Raw genomic sequence first — 23,811 nt, 5'->3', positions numbered from 1 at the left:
CCTCACCGCCACGCTCCCACGCCCCCTTCATTCTTTTGTTCAAAAGAAGAGCCACACCCTGTTGTTTGGCAGTCTGCTGCCCCGAGTAGAGGACTGTCCACCCCTCATGGTGGCAGGTGCCAGAACCGGTCCACCGGACCTCCTGAATGCCACAGAGATCCAGGCGGTACCGGTCCAGCTCCCGACAGAGGAGTGGCAGCCTCTCCTCCGCAGTGAGCGTTAGAACATTCCACGTGGCCACACGAAGTGGCTTTTCGTTGTTTCTGGAGGAGCCCCAAGGGTAGAGATTCAATCTCCTGGCTCCGCCAATTGGGGTTTGGCCAGGAGACGTCATAGACGCCTGTCTCCCGGGGCCTCCGGCACAAGCTTATTAGTTACATATTTCAGTCGTGGTTTAGTCGTAAATTTTTGAAGGTGGAGGGGTTACCAGCCCCTCACACCCATCCAGAGCCCCCGTTTAGCCACTGTGGTGGTCACAGACGCCATGAGGGGAGGGGCCAATCGGAATTGACCCTCCCCCCAAAGCACTGTCCACGACAGAGTTGCCCGTCCGGCACCGCGAGGAGGTAGGGGGTTGTTTTGCCGGACACATGCACGTACAGACAAACATGCACAGACGAACAGGCATACGCGCGCACTCGCAGGCACTCATGCATGCACTCATGCATGCACTCAAGCGTCGTACACGCGCACACGCACGCGTGCGCTTAATTTAGAGCCGAGGCTGGATTTATGCCGCAAACCTGATCACTCGCTTGCAAAATAAATTATGTTCCTGCAAGGATGTCTGATTTAGATGAAACGTTTTTGGTCGGTTGGGGGTGATGGGGTTATGGAGAGAGGTCGGGGAGGAAGGAATCCACAAGAGTGAGTGTGGAGGCTCTGAAGCATTGGAATAAGGAGTCCCGCTGTGTTTACAAAGTGAAAAATCAAGTTTTAGTGTCGACAAGCTCAAAGGAGCATGGCATGGTGCTCATCTTTGTTGGTGGCTCAGAGCCAGGGGTGGGAATTGCACAAAATTGTTGCAGGACCAGTCTCAACTAATTAAAACTATTTTTTATTTTACCAGCTAAGGCCCACTGAGCTATTATAGAAGCAACCCGGATGACCCAAAGAAAAATCTACATGACCACGGGGAGAACATGCAAACTCCAAATATACAGGCATCAGGGTCGGAATCGAACCCACGGCCTCCCGCATACCAAACATCTCACCCACCGTAGCACCTCTGCAGACCAAAATCACTGCCGACTTTTCACAAAGCATTTACAATTGCAGGCACCCCCATGGGAATGGTGGGTTGAGTTAACCACCTACCAGTTCGAGACTAAAGGGGGTGGTGACACGCATTGGCCCAGCTATTGTCCCAGCTATTGGCATGGTTTGGTTCTTCCCCAAAGACATCAGTTGGCAGCTCCGGTGGGAATCGAACTCTCGACTGTGTGGCGTGGCTCAATGGCTAAGCCACTGTGACTGGTACACATTACAGTCACCATTGTGCATATGTTTTTATAATTGCATTGCATGCATTTAGAGAATGTACCTTATGTATCGTACACACACACGTAATGCCTCCCGGATTTCATGGGAATAACGTATCATCCCTGCAATGGTGATACAATGATTTCTGCTTTGTAGGTCACAGTGATTGTGCTATGGAAAGACAGGCCAGAGGGATGTGAATTTGCGCAGTTTTCTTCAGATTACTCGTGCAGATTAATTAACTTCGAGTGCTCATTGGAACAGGGAGACACTTTTACTCAATATGCTCATGTGCACAACCACATGCAATCACTCGCTCACAGTACATATATATGCTTGTCAAGTCAAACACCAGTGCAGCGTGGGTGCATATATGCACCAACACACAATTTTGTTATTGATTGAACAATTAATAATTAATTTCTCAGCAGAAACCTAGCGCATCTTAAGAATCTGTTTGAATCAATGATTCACCCCAATGAGGTAGTGAGGTAGTAAGTGTATCTGTAGTACAGGAGACTTGTATGACGCTTATAATATGAGCATTTAATAGAAGCCTGGTGGTGGTGGCTAGACACGTGGCCTGTAATCGAGCACCGTGCGTTACAAGTTTAAATTATGATGATATTACTCAGATGCAGTTTTGACTACTTGAGCAAGCTCAACAATATAGGCCATTAAGATTTACATTGCTGATGTTTTTAACGTGTGCACTTTATTGCAAATTTCAATGTATAGTGCATTATATCTATATATAGATATAGATTGCTTCGATGTAAATGTGTAAGCATATGTGTGCACTGAGTCACCGCTCACTGCTTGGCACTTCATTCTATTCGTATGAATAACATGCAGGCATGTGTGTGTGTACGAATATGCGTGTGTGTGTGTATGTGTGTGCGTTTTGGGAGCAGTAGTGTAGCAGTTAGCGCGCTGCGCTACAAACCCGTCTACCCTAGTTCAGTTCCCACTCATGGCCAACACCAGTGATAATTATCTGAACTGGTCCTGGGCCTCCCCTAGGTCGACTCAGCCTAAACCTTAGTATCTGGCACGATGTGTAAACACCGCCACTGGGAAGACAAAGGCGGCCCGGCGTGGTGCTGGCCACCCACTCACTCGTGTGCCATGCCGGCCTCCATAGGTGCTCGCTAACAGCACTTGCTCCTATAGTCTTTTAAAGCTATACGGGTGATCTCTGTTTGTGCATGCGTGTGTGTGCGTGTGCGTGCCATCGGTAATTGTGTATTGATCCCAAGTCATTTTCTCTTGCCCAGTGGACAGATTGACATTGCTAGCATAAACTGTCCCCCACCTGTGTGGATATTGTGGAAATGCCGGAGCAATTGGATAATGCAATATGTCACGCTGTGTGTGTGTACATCTGCCTTCATTGATGGGATTAAACGTATATGCTCGATTGGCGAGAAACCCCAGCGATGATTAGGTTGGCTTTTAGTGTGTGTGTGTGCGTGGATAGTGGTGGCATGGTGGTTCACGCTGCACTACGATCAGGGTGACATGGGTGCAGTTTCCATCCATTGCCATTGACAGTGGAATGCACTTGGGTGAATTAGTTATTGCTCTGCCCCAAGTCAACTCAGCCTTAAATGAGTAGTACCTGGCATGGTGCGTACGACATCAACATTGGGAGACAAGCAGACTGGCGTGGTGCTATAACCCACACCACCGCTGTGTGCGGAATGTAATCCTGAATTGGTTGCTTGCTTACGGCATGTGGCCTGTGTAGAGTTAACAGGGGATCAATACCTTGTCGTCGTAGTCAACTCATCGTGCTACGATATTGGTTCCGTAAGTTTAGTTGACCAGGATGGACATCGTCACCAGTGGCATTTGGTATCTGGTTCTGGCCTGAGCCTCGCTGAGATCAACTCAACCTCAAGTGAATGTAAAGTGGCATCCACCTGGAGCGGTTAAGAAGTTGATGGGTTTGAACATGCTACTTTTTCCATTGAGAACCGAACACTCTTACCCACGGTGCCAACCGGCCAGGTTTCCCATCGTTCCTCAGGCTTCGTGAAGCTCGCCTACGTCAAGTGCTTGTGCGTGGGGGTTGTGGAAGTGTACCGGGATCCACACTGTTGATGAATGATGTGGGCAGAAACTATTGGATTCCCGTTTGATCTGCTCGGGGCTTTCCCTAACGATCCACGCATGAACAAACCCACTTCTCATTAGCACCTGCTTCAAAATTTGAATTTCTCCTGGGATGAGCTAATGCCGTAACTTTTGCGAAATTGTCACCGGCCATTTTTTTTCCAATTATTTTTGGTCGCTCACTGTTTAGTGTCCAAGCCCATCCAGTTAGTGAGCCTAATGCGGGGCAGGGGGGGGGTATTTACGCTGTGCCGACAGCTGGATTTAGCCTCGTGGTCACTGCTGCCGCCACTGAATGAGTTTGCAGAGTCGAGGCTTCGTGTCCCATGACAACTGGTTCCGGCAAATGTCTTTGTGACCGTGGGGAAGAGGTGGTGTTTAACTTGCCCCAGCAATCAACTGCAGCTACGTGGGGGATCTTTGTCTTTATGGATGTTTTTATATGTTAGTGTATGCCCGTGGTATCTGAACCTCTCCTCTATCTCCCCTACACCTAGTCACTATTAGAGGCGTGCATTGTATTGTCAGCAAATGTCTCCGCTTGGGCATCACAGGCCTTGTATGTGTCAGAATTTAAGTTGTTCCATGCATGCAAATTCTATGCGAATGATTCATTTGGGCTGAATGGAGTGAACACAAATGTCCGTTGAGATGGAAAACATGAACAATACGATCGAGACTGGAAAAAACGAGATGCGGAATGAGTTGATGACAAACGGGCGACAGTTCGTCAACTTGCCGAGGGATGGCATGGAAGTTAAGTAGTTCGTAGTTTTTATGTTTGTTATATTTTTTTATTGATTCAAATATTTAACTTAACATGCCACCCCTACTCACATCACTTTTGTGCCCCTGTGGTGTACAAAACTTAACGGGTGTAATCTCTTTGTGTGGATGTGTGTGCTTCACTGTGCCGTAATTATTTTGACCCGGGGTTCAGTTGCTGGCCATACGCAACCCGAGTAGCAATCGGGCTCTGAATCTGCACCTCTACTCGTTGAACTTATTGTTATGTGCGACAGAGATGGCTGCAACATTGTTCAGGTCATACTATCCCCCACGATTTCCAATTAGGCCTTTAGGTGCTTGCTAACAGCATATACCCCATCGATCTATAATGCAATTTGTAATCTCTGTGAGTGCATGAACAATGTATATTTGTCCGTGTAAATATGTCCATTTTAATAACTGTGCAGAATCAGGCACATCGTAAATGTACGAAATTATGTTTTTATATCGTAGCATTTCTAAAGTGTTTTCGTTTCCATTAGCGTTGATGGTTAAGTTAAATTATCGCTGTCTTTTTATTATTTACTCATAAAATGTTGATCGAGCACCCATTCACCGGCAGTCATGAACTCTCTTGCATCACTGCGGAATTGCATCCGAGTTGTTTTGGCAAAGCCACCACCTGCTTTTGAGTATGAATCAGTATTTTCCATTTCACTTCCCTTAATTCGTCCTTTGTATAACCAAACTAGGGCCCATTGAGATGCAATCGCTCTTGCGGACACATCAGTTCATTGTCCTTTAGCCAAATACGATCCCGTTGATATTGACGATATTTTTCAAGGAAACTTATATTTAGTGCCCTTCATATGACCCAAAGGTTTTCTGTCATCTTTAAGACATGGGACGGGGGGGGGGGTGATAAATTAATCATCTTTGATTTAGCCAAGAAAGAGAGCTCTAAGATTAATTTTGACCAGTTAAATTCAGTGTACTGTTTTTTAACCGAGTGGGAGTTTATTAACGTTTGTTAAATTGCATCCTTCACACTGGGGTTCAGTTCGAGTCTACCTTTTAATTCAACAAACAATATTTCATTGAAATGCATCGTCTCTTGACGAAGGCAACCACCATAATCTTAGTGGCATTCGCCTAACAAGCTGAGTGATCCCATTGAGATGAATTGGCTAATTCTCAGGGTCAAAATAATCAAGTCGACTCACAGGGTGCCTCCCCCCACCCCTGCTCAAATGAGTAATCGGTGCAGCACTAATCTTTATTGGTGGACTTGAGTTAATGGTGGAGATTCCTCATGAACAGTGTTTCCGTATTACGACAAATGTTTTCTTCTTTACAATGAAGTACTTAGTCTGTCACCCATAGAGGAATGGTGGGCTTAATTTAGCCCACAACCACCCCCCCACCACGCCGAGATTTAATGTCGCGGACCTTTCTCACGTGCGTTGAGCACACGAACCAAAGTGCAAGCTGGGCCACGTGGACTTCATTTTGATCAGGATTTATGAAATGTTATCTCTCACCCAGACGTCCTATCAGACTCGTGTTAGGATCCCCTGTGTCTTTAGCCGGGCGACGGTGGCGCACGCCTGTAAAATCCAGTGCTGTGGAGGTCAGGGTTGGCGGATCGCACATGTTGGGAGAGGGCCCCATGGTCGTCGAGGCACCAAACCTTCACTTGCCCACAAGGCGGCGCAACAAGAATGTGGATGCCGCTTGTTCTGCCTGTATGGGATGACGTTGCCCCCTCATGAGGGTGGGTTTTCTCCGGGTGCTCCAGTTTCCTCCCACGTGTAAGCATTCATTAATTGGCTGAAAACATCTTCATATATGAGGGACCACAGCTCGGCAATTTGTTGGTGCCGGTTCGCCGCCTGGCGGCCCTCCCGCTCGTCTGTGGTTCCTCGCGCCTCCGAGTCGTTGTCTGTCTTCGAGAACGAGCGAATGCTGTGCAGCGCGTGACAACTTGCAAATTATTTTTTATTATTACTACGAGTGAAGAATTGCTGCTGACAAGCCAGTCTTTGTTGTGTGTCCTCCGCAGTGCCGACAGGATTGCTGACGTTCCACAGAAAAAAACTTGAAACAAAAGTTGAGTGGGAAAGGTAAGTCTTTGTTTTATCGGAGTAAACATTGTATTTCCACAGCATGAATTTCAGCTTCATGATTGCATTTCAATGAGTTGTTTCAATTTACACATACCCCACTCAGAGGAATGAAGCATTTCCACATCCGGATAAGGGCCACTAAAATATATTAACACTACTCAATGTTAATTTGAGCAGGAAGTATACGTGTGAGGGTTTATGGGAGGATGGTTCAAGAGTTTTAACGTAATATCCTATCCAGGGTATAGCTGATTGTTTAATAAGCAGAGCTTCCAGTCTTGAGATTCTGAATACAAATCCTGACCAGGAATAGATTGAGCCCCATCATCTTTATCGTCTTGCAAGAAGGCAGTGTTGTTTGTACGGACAGGATATACTGGTACCTGCCATAGGCATGTGGCATTTTAAACAATGCACCCAGACTCACAAATTAACTTAATTAATCCAATATGTTTTTTTAAGCACAGTATCACAGCATGTCAGCACTGCTGTATTGACACAGCTCTATTACCATGTGGTAAAGGGCTGCTGTATTGACGTGCCATGTTAAAATGCTGTCTAGACTCTGCCAGCTTGCTGTATTACTGACTTCATCTACTGTATTGACATGTGGGCCTGACCTGCTGTGTCAACTTGCTGTGTTTGCTTGCCCTATTGACAAGCCGTCCTGACTCACCGTATTGCCCTACCGTATTGCTGTGCTGCCTTGATGTGTTGTATCTTGCTGTAAATTGCTACAATTTAGCATCACCTATATTTACGCTACACTTGATGACCTCTTGTGTGACGATCTGAATCAAGCACTCTTGTATACATTTGCTGTGTCCCCATGCTGTACTGGTGAGCTGTCTGGACTTGCTTTCACTCGCCCGGATTGATGTGCTTTGTTGATTGTGTCCGGATTGGAGAACATATGCCAATTAATGACGTCATGCAAACTCTTAAAACAAACGAGTGGGCTTGGGCAAGACACAACGTAGCTGCAAGGGATGAAGGCCGATGGTCAAGAATGTCAATGGGATGGCAGCCAAGAAATGACACGCCTGTAAATACGTGCACCGAGGAGATGAAGTGATGAAATCAGTTCACGCGTGGGTATTGGATGGATTGTTGCATCACAAGATTGTGAGGGGGGCAGCTTGGGGAATCGAAGTGGTTGATTGGTCATGATTGATGACCATGATGACGACTTAACTCGTTGGGTGGAACGGTGGCACAGTGGTTTGTACACTGCACTCGAAACCTGGGGCCCTCAGTTTGAGTGCCGCACATAGCTCACATCACACAGTTGATTTGAGCTATTACCTTCACTGCATGCAAATTGTGTGTACGTATTTTATTGAGGATATTGCTCAGAATCAATAAGATTGAACAAATGACACGGTACATACAACATGGGCAGAATAAACATGACATCACAGTACAGACAAGACGGATAAAGAAAACAATCGGGACAGGCAGTACAGAGAGAGTTGCTGAGTCATTTCAGACAAAACGGACAGTACAGATGAGACCAAACAAACGAAACATGACAATGGACAGACAGCGCAGGGTAGTACAAATGTAAGGGAGAGAGATTATACAAACGAGACAGCAGGTAGTACAAAGGTGACAACACTGTAGACTGGACAAGACCATGCATACATACAAACAAGGCCAAGCAATATTGATTGTTGAATTGAGTCGTGACCCCGACTTGTAACAATTCACCGAGCTGAGGCGTTGCGAATGATTAAACGTCTGCTCAATGTCACTTACCCTTCAGATCCAGAAAACTGCTCACCAACCTGAAGGTGCAGAGTACAGGCACCATTGAGACTGAAGGCAAGGGCATGCTACAGGTGAGACCTGTGTGCCTGGAACACTCGCTACACACACACACACATCTTGCACGCTTCTCTGTGTGTGCGAGCGAGCGGTGTGCAATTAAGTGGTAAGCGGTGGCGCAGTTTGTTAGTGCCACCGTGCTACGAACCCGGCGACACACGTGTTCGGTGCCTGCTCACGGACCAGCATTGGTGACGAATATTTGAACTGGTCCTGGACCTCCCCTAGGTCGACTGAGCTTTTAAACGAGTACCCGGTGCTGTGTGTAAGCATCAACACTGGGGAGACGAAGGCCGCCAGGCGTGGTGTTGGCCATCCACTCCCTCGGATGCCATGGCGACCTTACTAGATGCTCACAAACAGCATGACCCAACAGTCCTGAGGTTATACGGGGTATCTTTGTGTGTATGTATTAACACTTGTTATATAAATATAACTGGGACTGGGTTTTAACGTTAACGTCCTCAGCACAGTTTGTTATCACAGTGGCAGCTGGCACACACACACACACATAAAGTTCACCATTACCATCCAGTTAAAAAGTAAACTTTTTATATAAATATCCTATAATGCATTGTGTAATATTTATATATGCTGCCAGTGATATGAATCACTACTGCTGCAGCGAATGCTACCAGCTTTATAAATATTGCAACCAAAAGAGGAAACTCTATTTTTCCGCCGAGACACTTTACCCACATTCACATCCACATCCATGTGTCTCTGCCTACATGAGGGTGGCACTCATCCCCATTAAGAGTCATTGAGCCAGTGGTGGAAATTCCACATTCCTATACTGAGGGCAATTCTCTCCATAGGACGAATACCGTAGTCTTCCCTCCAAAGTGGTAGCCCCCCTTTTTTACCCCAGGAGGATCGTGAGCCGAGTTGACCCTTAGCCATCAATTGAATATGCGATTTTCCAATTAGGAGTCAAGCTCTCGACTGACCGGTTCAGATGCAGTGTACAGTTATAGTCAAAGTGTCTCTGCTCAAACAAGCAATGGGGTGGTGCTCATCTCTACTGGAGGCCCTGAGCCTGGAGATTTAGCATTTTCATGGTGGCATCCAGACACTCCGTATGATGACCACACTGAACATATATAACCATGATCATCGTCATCTATTGTCTATCCACTGCTAGATTTACAGTGAGGGAAAAAGTATTTGATCCCCTGCTGATTTGTACGTTTGCCCACTGACAAAGAAATGATCAGTCTATAATTTTAATGGTAGGTTTATTTGAACAGTGAGAGACAGAATAACAACAAAAAAATTCGGAAAAACGCATGTCAAAAATTTTATAAATTGATTTGCATTTTAATGAGGGAAATAAGTATTTGACCCCTCTCAATCAGAAAGATTTCTGGCTCCCAGGTGTCTTTTATACAGGTAACGAGCTGAGATTAAGAGCACACTCTTAAAGGGAGTGGTCCTAATCTCAGCTTGTTACCTGTATAAAAGACACCTGTCCACAGAATCAATCAATCAGATTCCAAACTCTCCACCATGGCCAAGACCAAAGAGCTCTCCAAGGATGTCAGGGACAAGATTGTAGACCTACACAAGGCTGGAATGGGCTACAAGACCATTGCCAAGCAGCTTGGTGAGAAGGTGACAACAGTTGGTGCGATTATTCGCAAATGTAAGAAACACAAAAGAACTGTCAATCTCCCTCAGCCTGGGGTTCCATGCAAGATCTCACCTCGTGGAGTTGCAATGATCATGAGAACGGTGAGGAATCAGCCCAGAACTACACGGGAGGATCTTGTCAATGATCTCAAGGCAGCTGGGACCATATTTACCAAGAAAACAATTAGTAACACACTACGCCGTGAAGGACTGAAATCCTGCAGCGCCCGCAAGGTCCCCCTGCTCAAGAAAGCACATATACATGCCCATCTGAAGTTTACCAATGAACGTCTGAATGATTCAGAGGACAACTGGGTGAAAGTGTTGTGGTCAGATGAGACCAAAATGGAGCTCTTTGGCATCAACTCAACTCGCCGTGTTTGGAGGAGGAGGAATGCTGCCTATGACCCCAAGAACACCATCCCCACCGTCAAACATTGAGGTGGAAACATTATGCTTTGGGGGTGTTTTTCTGCTAAGGGGACAGGACAACTTCACCGCAACAAAGGGACGATGGACGGGGCCATGTGCCGTCAAATCTTGGGTGAGAACCTCCTTCCCTCAGCCAGGGCATTGAAAATGGGTCGTGGATGGGTTTTCCAGCATGACAATGACCCAAAACACACGGCCAAGGCAACAAAGGAGTGGCTCAAGAAGAAGCACATTAAGGTCCTGGAGTGGCCTAGCCAGTCTCCAGACCTTAATCCCATTGAAAATCTGTGGAGGGAGCTGAAGGTTCGAGTTGCCAAACGTCAGCCTCGAAACCTTAATGACTTGGAGATGATCTGCAAAGAGGAGTGGAACAAAATCCCTCCTGAGATGTGTGCAAACCTGGTGGCCAACTACAAGAAACGTTTGACCTCTGTGATTGCCAACGAGGGTTTTGCCACCAAGTACTAAGTCATGTTTTGCAGAGGGGTCTAATACTTATTTCCCTCATTAAAATGCAAATCAATTTATAACATTTTTAACATGCGTTTTCCTGGATTTTGTTGTTTTTCTTTCTCTCACTTCAAATAAACCTACCATTAAAATGATAGACTAATCATTTCTTTGTCAGTGGGTAAACTACAAAATCAGCAGGGGATCAAATACTTGTTTCCCTCAGTGTAATTAAACAACTATGTAAACCGTTTTTATTTTAATCTAGCTTATATACCCGGCATTGCCCGGGCCAAAAATATATTTCAAAACTACTCTTAAAAATCTAACAGTAGTGCCTACTGACTGTGGTGGTACCTGCTATGATTACAGCAGTGCATTCTGCGGTGGTACCTGCTTTCACTGCAGTAGTGCATACTGTGGTGGTACCTGCTTTCACTGCAGGAGTGCTTACTGTGGTGGTACCTGCTATGATTACAGTAGTGCATACTGACTGTGGTGGTATCTGCTATGATTATAGCAGTGCATACCGACTGTGGTGGTACCTGCTATCACTACAATAGTACATGCTTACTCTATAGCAGTATTTATCGACTCTATACCACAAAGTACTCACCTGACAGTGGCGTGGTGAGGCCTAGTCACGTGCAGAGCCTCCGGCCTCGCCTAGGTAGTCCAGCCGGCCGAGGTGGTACCTTGGCAGGCTGGGGCTGGGCTGCTACCCCTAACCCCCCCCCCCTCCCCCAGCCACGATCTCCTCGGCCGCTCTGCAGTAATATCTATGGCCTATAATGGTCGCGTCTAGCGACTGTATATAGTAGTAACTGCACGAATCGGGGTGGGGGGGACATCATACAGTGAAGCATTTACCTCAGCGTTTAGTGTATTTTATATCATTTTTTACACGACAGAAAATGTCCCCCTCACTCCCACCGAAGGAGTGCGACTTGGCATGGGCCGCCCCCCCCCCACCAAAGGCGCGTGAGTTGGTATGGTCGTGCACGCGTCATAAATAAAGAAATAAATGGAAAGCGCAAAAAAAATAGCACGAAATCGCTAAATAAACTAATTTAAGGTTGACAGATGTGAAAAAAGAATAGCGCTTGCTCACAGGCGGGGCTTACGGCGTGGTACCTGACTATGTTTATTTAACGTAAACCCAACCGTTGGAGAGCGAAATCATTCGCAAGCGCGCGAACACACACAAAGCCACACACAACCCCGCAAACAGACAATTTTAGACTTTTATCTATCGATTATTTCTATTTTACCAGGCAAGGCCCACAGAGGTATAGCTCTGCTCTTTTCAGCAGCGACCTGGCCACAAATGATAGCTCAACGACATGGCTTATCGTTTGTAAGTTTGTAGCGGCAATTTATAGCAGCCTCCCCACGCCATTACCATCCCTCGTCCATCTCGCTCCTCTCCTGCACTTGAACTGATTTCATCGCTCCGCCTCAGCGGTGGTCGACCCCGTGGACACTTTTCTCTCCCTTTGCTGCCATTCCGTCACCAGTCTCGCCCATCGATCATCTTCCCATCTCGTGATCTGTCTTGCCCAAGCCCATTTAATTTTATTAATTGTCAGTAAATGTGTTTGATTTGTGCTTGTTCCGTGCCCCATTATGTCCAAAATATATCCATCACTAAACAGTACATGATATACTGAATATATATGGTAGATACGGAATATTCGGAACATAGAGTGGATACAGAAGATATAATTTGCTGCCTAGTTGCGGTCCTGCAATGCTTATGCCCCGGGGCATTCATTTAATGCTTCTGTGTGTGCAGTGGCCCGCGCGTTGGGGTAGTGGTACTTGCCCAGGCAGCTTTGCCCAGCGGCAACATTATTTCCATCTAGACTATGTCGCTATGATTTCATTATGCTGCTCCAAACCCATTATTTATGTTGGTCCAACAGCAGCAGCACATCCGAGATGGCAATGCTCTTTGGGTCGGGGCATATTTTTTCTTCCTGCCACTGTTAACGCTCCTCCGTAGCTTGCATTAGTTTGGCTCTTTGAGCTTTTGGCGAAGAGTCATGTTATTAAAAGTATGGCTTATTGTGGCGTTTTGAGTATCAACATTTCCATTGAATGCAAGTTCTAGCTTTAAGTTATGGAGCAGAGCAGAAAGCTTTAGCTTCCCTACCAAGGAAGAAAGCTTTGGTTGTGGTAAATAATTATTAATATGATGATGCTGCGCTTTTATTCGTGTGCTTTGGCACATTGTGGTGTTCACAGAATGCGTTTGCTCGTAGGATAATCCTGCACAGTGATGTTTGTTTACTGGACGACCACATCCTTTCTGATGACACTTTCAGAAGTTGAGACAAGTCCGTGTTTTGCGAAAACGTTGGTCAAGAAAACCCATTATTGGTCAACGGATTTAAATATTGCGCAGCAATTTAACTGACGTCACCCATGTTTTCTATGCATTTAGTACCAATAATCTGACTAGTAGAAATGTGGTTGTATTCAATGTATTAAAAACAGGATATTTTTTTTTTATCTTCAAGCCTCTTTACCCGTAGGAACGAGTGCTGTCCGAGAGCACCTGCTAAGTCCGGCATGGTGCAACTGGCTGCAAGCCGAGTTGTGATTGTTCAGGGGTAATGTTTCTGTAGTGCACAATGCACTCATTCAAAGCTGAGTCAAGGTGGCTAAGGCTCAGGGCTAGACTTGGATCGTATTTACTAATGATGTGATGGGCCAGGTATGCAATCTATGTTCATGGAATTGTGGCACAGTACACAAACCACTCCATCACTTATCTTAACAAACGAAGACATAGATTCCCAATAGAGTTTCAACAGACTGTTGGGGCAAGTGCTGTTAGCCAGCACCTATGAAGGCGGGCACAGCACACAAGGGGATGGGTAGCCAGTACCACGCCCGGCCGCCTTTGTCTCCCCAGTGGCTATGTTTACACATCGCACCAGGTACTCATTTGAGGTTGAGTCTACCTATTTGAGACCCAGGACTGATTCAGGTAGTCATTACTGGTGTTGGCCGTAAGCAGGAATTGAACTTGGATCTCCGGGTTTATGGCACAGGGTGCTCACCGCTACACTACGGTTCCCGACTCTTAGCAAACATTCACGCAACCACACACACACACACACGAGTGTGCTGATAAATATGTACACACGTGATCATAATACATAACCCCTTATACGGCATACACCTGCACAAATGCGTATGCTTGCTTGCATATATTGCATTTGATCTCAACAAAAGACGACGATTCCCCCTGTAGCTGATATAGACTTTCGCGGGACGTGACGTTGTAGCCAATAGCAATACTGATGTTTACACACTGCACTAGGTAATCACGTATGGTTGAGTCAACCTAAATGGAGGCCCATAACTGGTTCTGGTATTTCCTGCCACATTGCGCGAACCACTGCACCATCGCTCCCATCTAAAAGACACACACGGACGCATGCACACGCGTACCCAAGCTCAAATTGCTGATTTATCATCCAGCCATTATGCTCTATCCATTCTCCTGACTCCAGTTCAATCTTGGCAAACACGTTTTTTCAGAAATCAAATTGAAAAAAGTTGTCACATACGAAAATTGCACATAATCGTATGTTACACATTCTGCAGCTGTCCATTCCTACTGTAAGTTTATTCATGACCTGCAAATGTGTTTTAGTTCTTTAGCTCTGCGACTGTAGCCTTACTGGTCAGCATGTCAATGCGTGCAGTCGACGGTTCGATTCCAAGTACAGCCACCCAATAATTTCTGAGAGGAATTCCACAGCGTACCAACTGTTTGAATGGAAAGGATGATCAAAGCGCCTGTGGCATCATATGCAAGAGTTGGTCTTTGCATTATTGTGTTATAATCGTAGAGCCAAGCATCTATATATTTTACGTTCAGCTGTCAGTCAATCTGTCGCAGGATTTACTTGAGTTATTTTGGTGATGAATACTCCACTGAGGCCTCATTCTGACGACAATAATTCAGTGACCTATGGTTGACTTATGATAAAGTGGCTCCTGCCGTTGAAATGTGGAATTTCTATCAAAGGCTGTGAGCTGCCAATAGAGATGAGTGGCTATGCACACTGTTTTGAGCAGGAAAATGCTTAGACCTTTTTTTGCAGTAATTCTTACATAACCAGAGACTCTTGGCTCTCTCTTGCTAAAGGGATTGTGATTCTCAGTGATGATAATGACCTGTGGGGAGCAGTAGTGTCGTGATTAGCGCATTGCGCTACAAACCCAGTGACACGAGTTCGAATCCCACTTACGAACTTTAACAGTCACGAATATCTGAAGCAGTCCTGAGCCTCCCCTCGGTCGAATCAGCCAGTACCCGGTGCGATGTGAATTTTGGCCGGGCATGATGTCTTCCATCCTCACCTTCGTGTACCGTTCCATCCTTCATAGCTGCTCATTAATAGCACTTGTTGCAATAGTCTTTTAAATGCTATATGGGGATATTTGTCTTTGTATATCAATATATAATGTGTGTGTGTTTTAATATCCAAGGAGCGATGCTCAACAATGAGCAGACCGTTAAAACTCAGCAAGTTGGCACAGGAGGGAGCACAGGTGGTGCATCTGCCAATCATCTCCATCAACCCATGGCACCGGGGTCTGTCCCGTGACCCTCTGACAGTGAGCCTTTGACACTTTATATGGCCTCAAAGTGCACCTAGCTTGGCACAAGTGTCGTGGTAACATGACCACCATTTAGTGGGGAAAGGCGGTTGTTGTTGTTTGCCCGTATGCGTATAGCTTTTCGCCAGCAGCACTTGCCTCGACGACAGCCTGCAGGACTAAGCAGGGCTTGTTGTGTTTGTGCGTGGGAACGCCAGGTGGACTTTGCCAATAAGTACGTGGGTGGCGGGGTGCTGGGCAACGGCCTGGTGCAGGAGGAGATCCGCTTTATCATCAACCCCGAGCTCATCGTCAGCAGACTCTTCACGGAGGTGCTGGGCCCTAGCGAGTGCCTCATCGTCACAGGTGCGCGCCACACATGCTTTCATCCAATGCTCACTCTCGATAGGCCATGCAGAATTCGTCACCGCGTGCATTCCCAGTCTGCTCGTGGTGCCAGCCTTGTTCTGTGTGCTGCTTGATGAACGATGCTCCTGCGCATTCAATAGGTCTGGTGACGTAAACGTGTGATCCAAATGTCATCAGGCTCTGTAGGTTGTACTGTGTTGCGTGTTTGTTGTATGGGTTGTGGCAGTGCAGTAGGTTAATGCACCCCACTACAAAACCAGCAGCCTTAGTTCAATTCCCATCCACAGCTAAAATCGGCGGCGAATAATATACGAACCAGTCTTAGGCCTCTCTTAGGTCGATTTGGCCTTAAATGAGTACCTCGTGCACCGTGTGTACATTGTCACTGGGGAGACAAACGTGGCCGGGTGAGGTGCTGACCACGCTACTCTCTCGTGTGCTGTTTGACCTTGATAGGTGCTCGCTTACAATGCTGCCCCCTGAAAATCTATATAGGGTATACAGGGGATCTTTGTTTTGTCTTGGATGCATGATGGTGTTGTGATTCATGTATTGCTCTCCAATTCCGGTGACTCGTGTTCATTTCCTAGCTATGGGCATTCATATTTTAATCTCTCCAGGGCCTCCCCTTTGGTCGACTCCGGCTTAAAATTGAGTGCCCGTTGTCTTAGTGATGTCATCTCTGACACACTCTCCTGTTAATGACATGTAGTTTGATATAACCATGCGTACAAGCTTGTAATCTGGTTTTCTTTATTGTTGACTATCGATTGCTGGATGAAGGCCTCCACATTCCTTCACCTGCACAATAGCTGTTGTGTCCTATGATGTGTCCTGCCCAAGCCCATTCAGTTTCCTTAACAAATTTATGATTTGTTTTCATTTCTTAAATCACGTGTTCTGCTTTATGTGTCTCGGCATAACTCCAAGCATGCGCCTCTCTGTGCTTCTTGGTTTACTCTTCAGCTTCTGTTACATTTTATTGTTCAGTGTCCTTGCTGAGCCACGTCCAATCGTGCTAATCGGAGGTACAATGGTTGTGTTGTTAACGTGCAGATTCCATCGAGTCGGGCTTCCATAGAGTTCGGTTTCTGTGGAAGCTCTCTAGAGCTAAACCAAAGCTTGTTAATGTACAAACAGAGCCCACTCGGCTGGGTTTGTTTAGATGCATCTGATTTCAATATACCTGGGCTGGTTAGCATGCAGTTGGATTGAACAGGGCCAGGTTTGTTAAGAAGTGATTGGCAGTATAACTTACAAGATGCTGTTTGGGCACGTGTTGTGTGTGTTTGTTTGTTGTTTGTTCGTGTGTCTTGTGTCACGCGTATTGTATCTGTGCTGTGTGTGTCACGTGTGTTGTGTCTGTCTTGCGTAAGTTGTGCATCATACGTGTGTGCGAACAGTTCTTATTACGTGTTTTTTTTACCTGTGTGCATGTACCCTGTTTGTATATTTTTATCTTATGCACGCACATGTGTGTGTAAGTCATCTGTGTGTGGTGTGTGGGGAGCGGTAGCGCAGCACTTAGCGCGCTGCTCTACGAACCCAGCGATCTGTGTTCAATTCCCGCTCATTGTCAACACCAATGGCGGTCCAGGGCCAGCCCCAGGTCGATTTGGCCACAAACGAGTACCTCGTGCGATGTGTAAACACCGCCACGAGGGAGACAAAGGCGGCCGGGCATGGTGCTGGCCACCCACCCCCTCGTGTGCTGTGCTAGCCTTCATAGGTGCTCGCTTAACAGTACTTGCTCATGCAATCTATTAAGGCTATACGGTTGATCTTTGTTACACGTGGTGTATACATACACGTATATATCTGTCCGGTATGGATGTCTTCTATGCCGCATGTATTCTGTATACGCAAGCGTTTGTCCTGAGTGTGCGAGTGTCCACGAGCCATCAAACACTCCATGTCGGACGGGCGTGTCTTATTATCCCGGGCGTCTCTGCCTCTCCGTTGAAATGACAGGTGGCTCCGCTGATTCATAACCCATGGCCATGCACACGGCACAGCTCGGCTGGGGCCAGGCCAGCCCGGCCCTGATTTATACGGCCTCCGCTTACGCTGGGGTGAGAGGAGGTAGGGAGATCGAGTCAGGGCCGGGCGTATTGATGGGAGTGTGTATGCTGGAGGCAGTGTTGGTTCTCGAGATGGCAAGGCAGACAGGTAGGTAGACAGATAGTTGAGCAGACTGACAGATAGCTAGCTAGCTCGACAGACAGAGAGGCTAACAGCCAGGCAAAGAGATGTATGGTCTGACAGAAAGATAAGCAGATAGATAGGCAGACTGGCAAGGCAGGTAGACTGACGGACAGGCAGGCATGTAACCAGATGATGGGCATTCTGATCAAATATTCATGTTGGCAGGAAGAGAGGATAGATGGGCATACTGACATGTACATTAGTCCAGACAGACAGATATGCAGACAGATAAGTAGAATGACTAAAAGAACGATAGGCAGCCAGGTAAGACAGATAAACGATGCATAAGCAAGTCAAAGTGTCTCTTCTTCATTGAGTGTGTCAGTGCTCATCTCCATTGGGTGGCCCTAAGCCAGTGGAAGCAATTCCACATTCCTTTTACAGACACCGTTCACTCTATAGGCCAAACTATATCGACTTCTCAACCAAGTGTTCCTATTTTTTTGTACCTGGACAAGGTAATGGCCCAAGTCAAACAGATAGCAGCTTTATAATTATTTGGTAAGTCGGTATATAAAGCCACCCAACAAACACAGAGAAGGCAAAAGTGTCCTGTCTGATTGAAAGCCGTCACACTTTCCTGGGATTTTTTAATTTTATTTTTCTGGGTCAAGTTTATCGTCTTTCAACCCATGGTGTGATCCGCGTGCAGAGCAGAAAGCAGGACAGCTGCCACGCCGTGTGCGTCAGCCCGGCGCGATTGATAGCAGGAGTTGGGGGAAATGGCAGGACTCAGGCCCTTGGGGTTATGGGCCAATAACCTCCCCCCCTCCCCCCCCCCCCCCCCCGACGGTCTGACTGCCGTGACAACTGACGTGCGCGTGTCATTTTGTTATTTCGTATTTCTGTGCGGTAATGTTTTATTTTGTTTCATTAAACCCCGCTTTAAAATGCATTCGCTCGTCTGGGCAGGCGAGCAGAGTGTGCGCTCTCTTGAGCTGTGGAAGATGGACATGCGCGAGCGTGCCTGTTCATGTGCGCGTCTGTGTGTCTGCGCATATATGCGCGTGTTCCCATTTATTAGATTGTTCTTCTTGAATGCTGGCTGGGGGCTAAGGGTTTTGCCTGCCATTTACCCCACCCGCCCCCCACTTTACAAGTTAATGTGCTGTGCCGAGATTGAAACCTTTCTTGGCCAACTTCTGTATTTTATGATATGAACGATGACGACGACGATGATGATGACGGTGACAGTAATGTGACAGCCACATGGTGCTATTATAGGAGCACTCATCTCACGGAAGGACACTGCATAAATTCCGATTAACGGTTGATTCAGCTCATCATCCTTGTTTTGGTGATAAAGTGAGTACCATCTCATTGTGAATTCTCAGTGGCCAATCTACATGGAGGCTTGGCCCCTGGATACGAATGTGTAATTCGCATAACTGGACATGAACAGGACTCCATATCTGTTTTGAGCAGGGAGTTCCTTAGATTCTTGACCTTTGATGATGTTAATGATGATGTCAGGGATTTTATTGTTGCTGCATATTAACCCTTTTCCGTTCCAATGACGTACATGATGACGTCCACTTCATCAGTTTTTCTTCCATTTTGTTCCGATGACGTACATATGTGTACATGATCGGAACAGAACCGGAAGAGAAAATAAAGTAACTTAATCGGTACCGAGGCTCCCACAAGGCAATGCAGGAGGGTGTGTGGTACAGTTTGGAGTCAGCTACGGTTCTCTGCGGTGAGTACAACTTCTTTAAAATCAACGATGCTACGCCTCTCTAAATAAAATTAACGTCGATTCGCTCGCGCATTCCAAGATTCAGCGGTGAACGGGTCACCCACTCTACAACTTGCAGTCGTCTTGCAACAGGAAAGGGGTTAATTTCAATGTAAATTCCAACCTGAGCACTCGACTCTTAACATGAGCTAAAGCTAATCCTCGTCCAGTCCCAGTTCACGTCCTACATTTCTCAACTGTGGGACTTCGTGATTTTGTGTTTGGCCCATGAACTTAAAATGTGCGGTGATTTTAAAACACTATCTTGCGAAGCTGAAGTTCGTTTCCACCCTCCCTCTGTCGCCACTTGGACAAAACAATGCGTGTTAGACATTGGGCAGACCACACTGCTTTCAGATTCGTCCATTTTACAACATACAGACCAGTCTCTCTCGAGGTGCTTAGACATCAGGCTTGCGGAACGGTCTCCGATAGGGTCTTACGAATGTTTGTCTTTGCAGACAAGATGTTGACAGTGAAAGGTAGTACAGAAAGTGTATTTCTTATCGCAAACTTAGTGGTTAATCAAAACATTACTATAACATGCATGATATGTAGGTTACCACAGTGGCGAGATGTTAACTACCGCGTCTGGTATACAGGAGGTAGTGGGTTCGATCCCGACCCTGCTGTATATTTAGAGTTTGCGTGTTCTCCCCATGGTCACGTTGATTTTTCTCCGGGTCCTCCGGTTTTTCCCTCCACATTTAGAAACATGCGTATTTGGGTGCTAGAAATGTCCACGCGATAAGTCACTGCTTTGAGTTATCATGTGTGTCTTGGTTGCATCTGAAAAAGAGCTACAGTGATCCCCTGCTGATTTTGTACGTTTGCCCACTGACGAGGAAATTATCAGTCTAGAATTTTAATGGTAGGTTTATTTGAACAGTGAGAGACAGAATAACAACAAAAAAATACAGAAAAACGCATGTCAAAATGTTATATATTTATTTGCATTTTAATGAGGGAAATAAGTATTTGACCCCTCTGCAAAACATGACTTGGTACTTGGTGGCAAAACCCTTGTTGGCAATCACAGAGGTCAGACGTTTCTTGTAGTTGGCCACCAGGTTTGCACACATCTCAGGAGGGATTTTGTCCCACTCCTCTTTGCAGATCTTCTCCAAGTGATTAAGGTTTCGAGGCTGACGTTTGTCAACTCGAACCTTCAGCTCCCTCCACAGATTTTCTATGGGATTAAGGTCTGGAGACTGGCTAGGCCACTCCAGGACCTTAATGTGCTTCTTCTTGAGCCACTCCTTTGTTGCCTTGGCCGTGTGTTTTGGGTCATTGTCATGCTGGAATACCCATCGACTACCCATTTTCAATGCCCTGGCTGAGGGAAGGAGGTTCTCATCCAAGATTTGACGGTACATGGCCCCGTCCATCGTCCCTTTGATGCGGTGAAGTTGTCCTGTCCCCTTAGTGGAAAAACACCCCCAAAGCATAATGTTTCCACCTCCATGTTTGACGGTGGGGATGGTGTTCTTGGGGTCATAGGCAGCATTCCTCCTCCAAACACGGCGAGTTGAGTTGATGCCAAAGAGCTCCATTTTGGTCTCATCTGACCACAACACTTTCACCCAGTTGTCCTCTGAATCATTCAGATGTTCATTGGCAAATTTCAGATGGGCATGTATTTGTGCTTTCTTGAGCAGGGGGTCCTTGCGGGCGCTGCAGGATTTCAGTCCTTAACGGCATAGTGTGTTACCAATTATTTTCTTGGTGACTATGGTCCCCAGCTGCCTTGAGATCATTGACAAGATCCTCCCGTGTAGTTCTGGCCTGATTCCTCACCGTTCTTGCCTGATTCCTCACCGTTCTCATGATCATTGCAACTCCACGAAGTGAGATCTTGCATGGAGCCCCAGGCCGAGGGAGATTGACAGTTCTTTTGTGTTTCTTCCATTTGCGAATAATCGCACAAACTGTTGTCACCTTCTCACCAAGCTGCTTGGCAATGGTTTTGTAGCCCATTCCAGCCTTGTGTAGGTCTACAATCTTGTCTCTGACATCCTTGGAGAGCTCTTTGGTCTTGGCCATGGTGGAGAGTTTGGAATCTGATTGATTGGTTGCTTCTGTGGACAGGTGTCTTTTTATACAGGTAACAAGCTGAGATTAGGAGCACTCCCTTTCAGAGTGTGCTCCTAATCTCAGCTCGTTACCTGTATAAAAGACACCTGGGAGCCAGAAATCTTTCTGATTGAGAGGGGTCAAATACTTATTTCCCTCATTAAAATGCAAATCAATTTATAACATTTTTGACATGCGTTTTTCTGGAAGTTTTTGTTGTTATTCTGTCTCTCACTGTTCAAATAAACCTACCATTAAAATTATAGACTGATCATTTCTTTGTCAGTGGGCAAACGTACAAAATCAGCAGGGGATCAAATACTTTTTTCCCTCACTGTATATAACTCAGTGGGCCTTACCTGGTAAAATAAAAAATAGTTTATAGTTTTTTACTTGGGTTTTAATTGGAAACTCTTTTATATACAATGTGTATTGTTAAGAGGAATTGGCAAGACGTGAAATATGGATGTTGCCGATAAGAAATCCAAAAGAAAACGTGCTCACGTAATTGCGAGTGCGTTTGTGCATGCAATTCCCTACCAGTTGCCGATGCAATTTTAATTGAAAATGATCAGCAGATATATTGCATCCAAACAACTCTCTTCAAAGATCTTCGTTGGCAGACAAGGTAAAGAATATCAGTGGACCCCCACCTGTTTTAACTCAAAATAGGAAGTGTAATTGTAATCCTTACTGTTATTTAAAACATATATAAAGCTTCTTAAATCAATGGAATTTTTTCAAAACAAACTGACTCACTCTTTAGTACAAGATGTGGAGTTGGCTAAAAAAAAGGAAGTCATCATTACCAAAGCATTAATGCTACTACACTCTACCATCACTTCATTTATGATGCCAGATCCCACAGCTGTTGCACATTCGGCCCAGCTTCCACAATCTGGATGCAGAACATTCCATGTTCTGGTTTTATGGGTTGTGTACCAGCCCCTGAAGTGATCCCCAACCTCCGCATTCCAATTTTCAAAGTCCAGCTCTTTAACTCTTGTGGTACAGCACTGTCAGCGGGAAGTGAACTGTGAGCTGTGTAAACATTGAGGCATATCGTCTTCTTTATCTGCTATGCTAACCCTAATAGGAACACTTCAACACCGTTGTCTCTAAACGTTGTAACAAGGTAACCTCTGCGTTTCCTGGGTGAGCGGTGCTGTAGGTGTGTCCTATGATCCCTGTGGCTCATTTTCGTTAAATTCCTCACTGAGATCCACACCCATTGCCACATGGCGTTCCGTGTATCAGCCTGCTCTGGGCCTTCTCTGGGTCAGCTCGGCCTAAAACGAGTTTCCTAATCCAGTGTGGTGAACGTCAGGAATGGTCCAAATCCTTGCCACCCACTCGTGCACCGTTGGCCCAACTTAATTCGTGCAGGGATGTTCGTCCTGTGCGTGCATATGAAGTGTGTTTGTACGCACCTAGATTTACGGAGCCTTTTGGATGTGTGACACATTTGACTCTGAAGCTCTTGGAGAGAGAGAGAGAGACGGACAGACAGAGAGTGGAGGAATAGAAAGAGCGGCAGAGAGAGATTGACAGGTTTTGCTTTGGGAGAGAGCGACACACACACACACATAAATGTAGGGGTTGGGGAGGGGGGTGAACGTCGCTGGGATGAGTTTGCGAGTGGCTGAGATTGACGGGAGTTTGGAAGGGGGACGGTTTGTCATGGGAACAACACAGATAAACTGCAGATGTGTCAGGGGAATGACTTTGGGTGTGGGGAAGGGGAGCTGGGGGTAGCGTGCTGTGGCGAAGGGAGGTGTAATAATTTAAGTTGGATGGGAGGGGAGATGACTGAATGTGGTGGGATGCTAGGATGGGCTACAGATGGACAGCACAGGGCGGGACGTGCCACATAGACCAGATGACTGAGCAAGGCAGCCGAGGAAGAATGTGTGTTGATACAGAAATAATAGGCTGGAGTAGTGGCGCAGTGGTTAAAGCAATTGCGCTTTGAGCCTGGTGATCTGAATTGGATTCTGGGCCAAGACTAAC

At 46.2% G+C, this 23,811-nt stretch overlaps 1 protein-coding gene across 1 annotated transcript in view; it reads left to right on the top strand.

The window, feature by feature from the left end:
- Nucleotides 1-23,811, top strand: part of PARG (poly(ADP-ribose) glycohydrolase) — a 148,606-nt gene that overhangs the window by 88,228 nt on the left and 36,567 nt on the right. The window contains exons 14-16 of the mRNA XM_032959084.2: nt 6,392-6,452; nt 8,221-8,296; nt 15,635-15,782. Coding sequence (XP_032814975.2) covers nt 6,392-6,452; nt 8,221-8,296; nt 15,635-15,782 — 285 coding nt within the window. The remainder of the gene's footprint in view (nt 1-6,391; nt 6,453-8,220; nt 8,297-15,634; nt 15,783-23,811) is intronic.

The sequence above is a fragment of the Petromyzon marinus genome, chromosome 22 (assembly GCF_048934315.1).
Source record: "Petromyzon marinus isolate PM22_M1 ecotype Great Lakes invasive population chromosome 22, UKy_Petmar_22M1.pri1.0, whole genome shotgun sequence".
Taxonomy (NCBI): domain Eukaryota; kingdom Metazoa; phylum Chordata; class Hyperoartia; order Petromyzontiformes; family Petromyzontidae; genus Petromyzon; species Petromyzon marinus.
The sequence above is the reverse complement of the archived record's forward strand: the minus strand, read 5'-3'. Positions and strand labels throughout refer to the sequence as shown.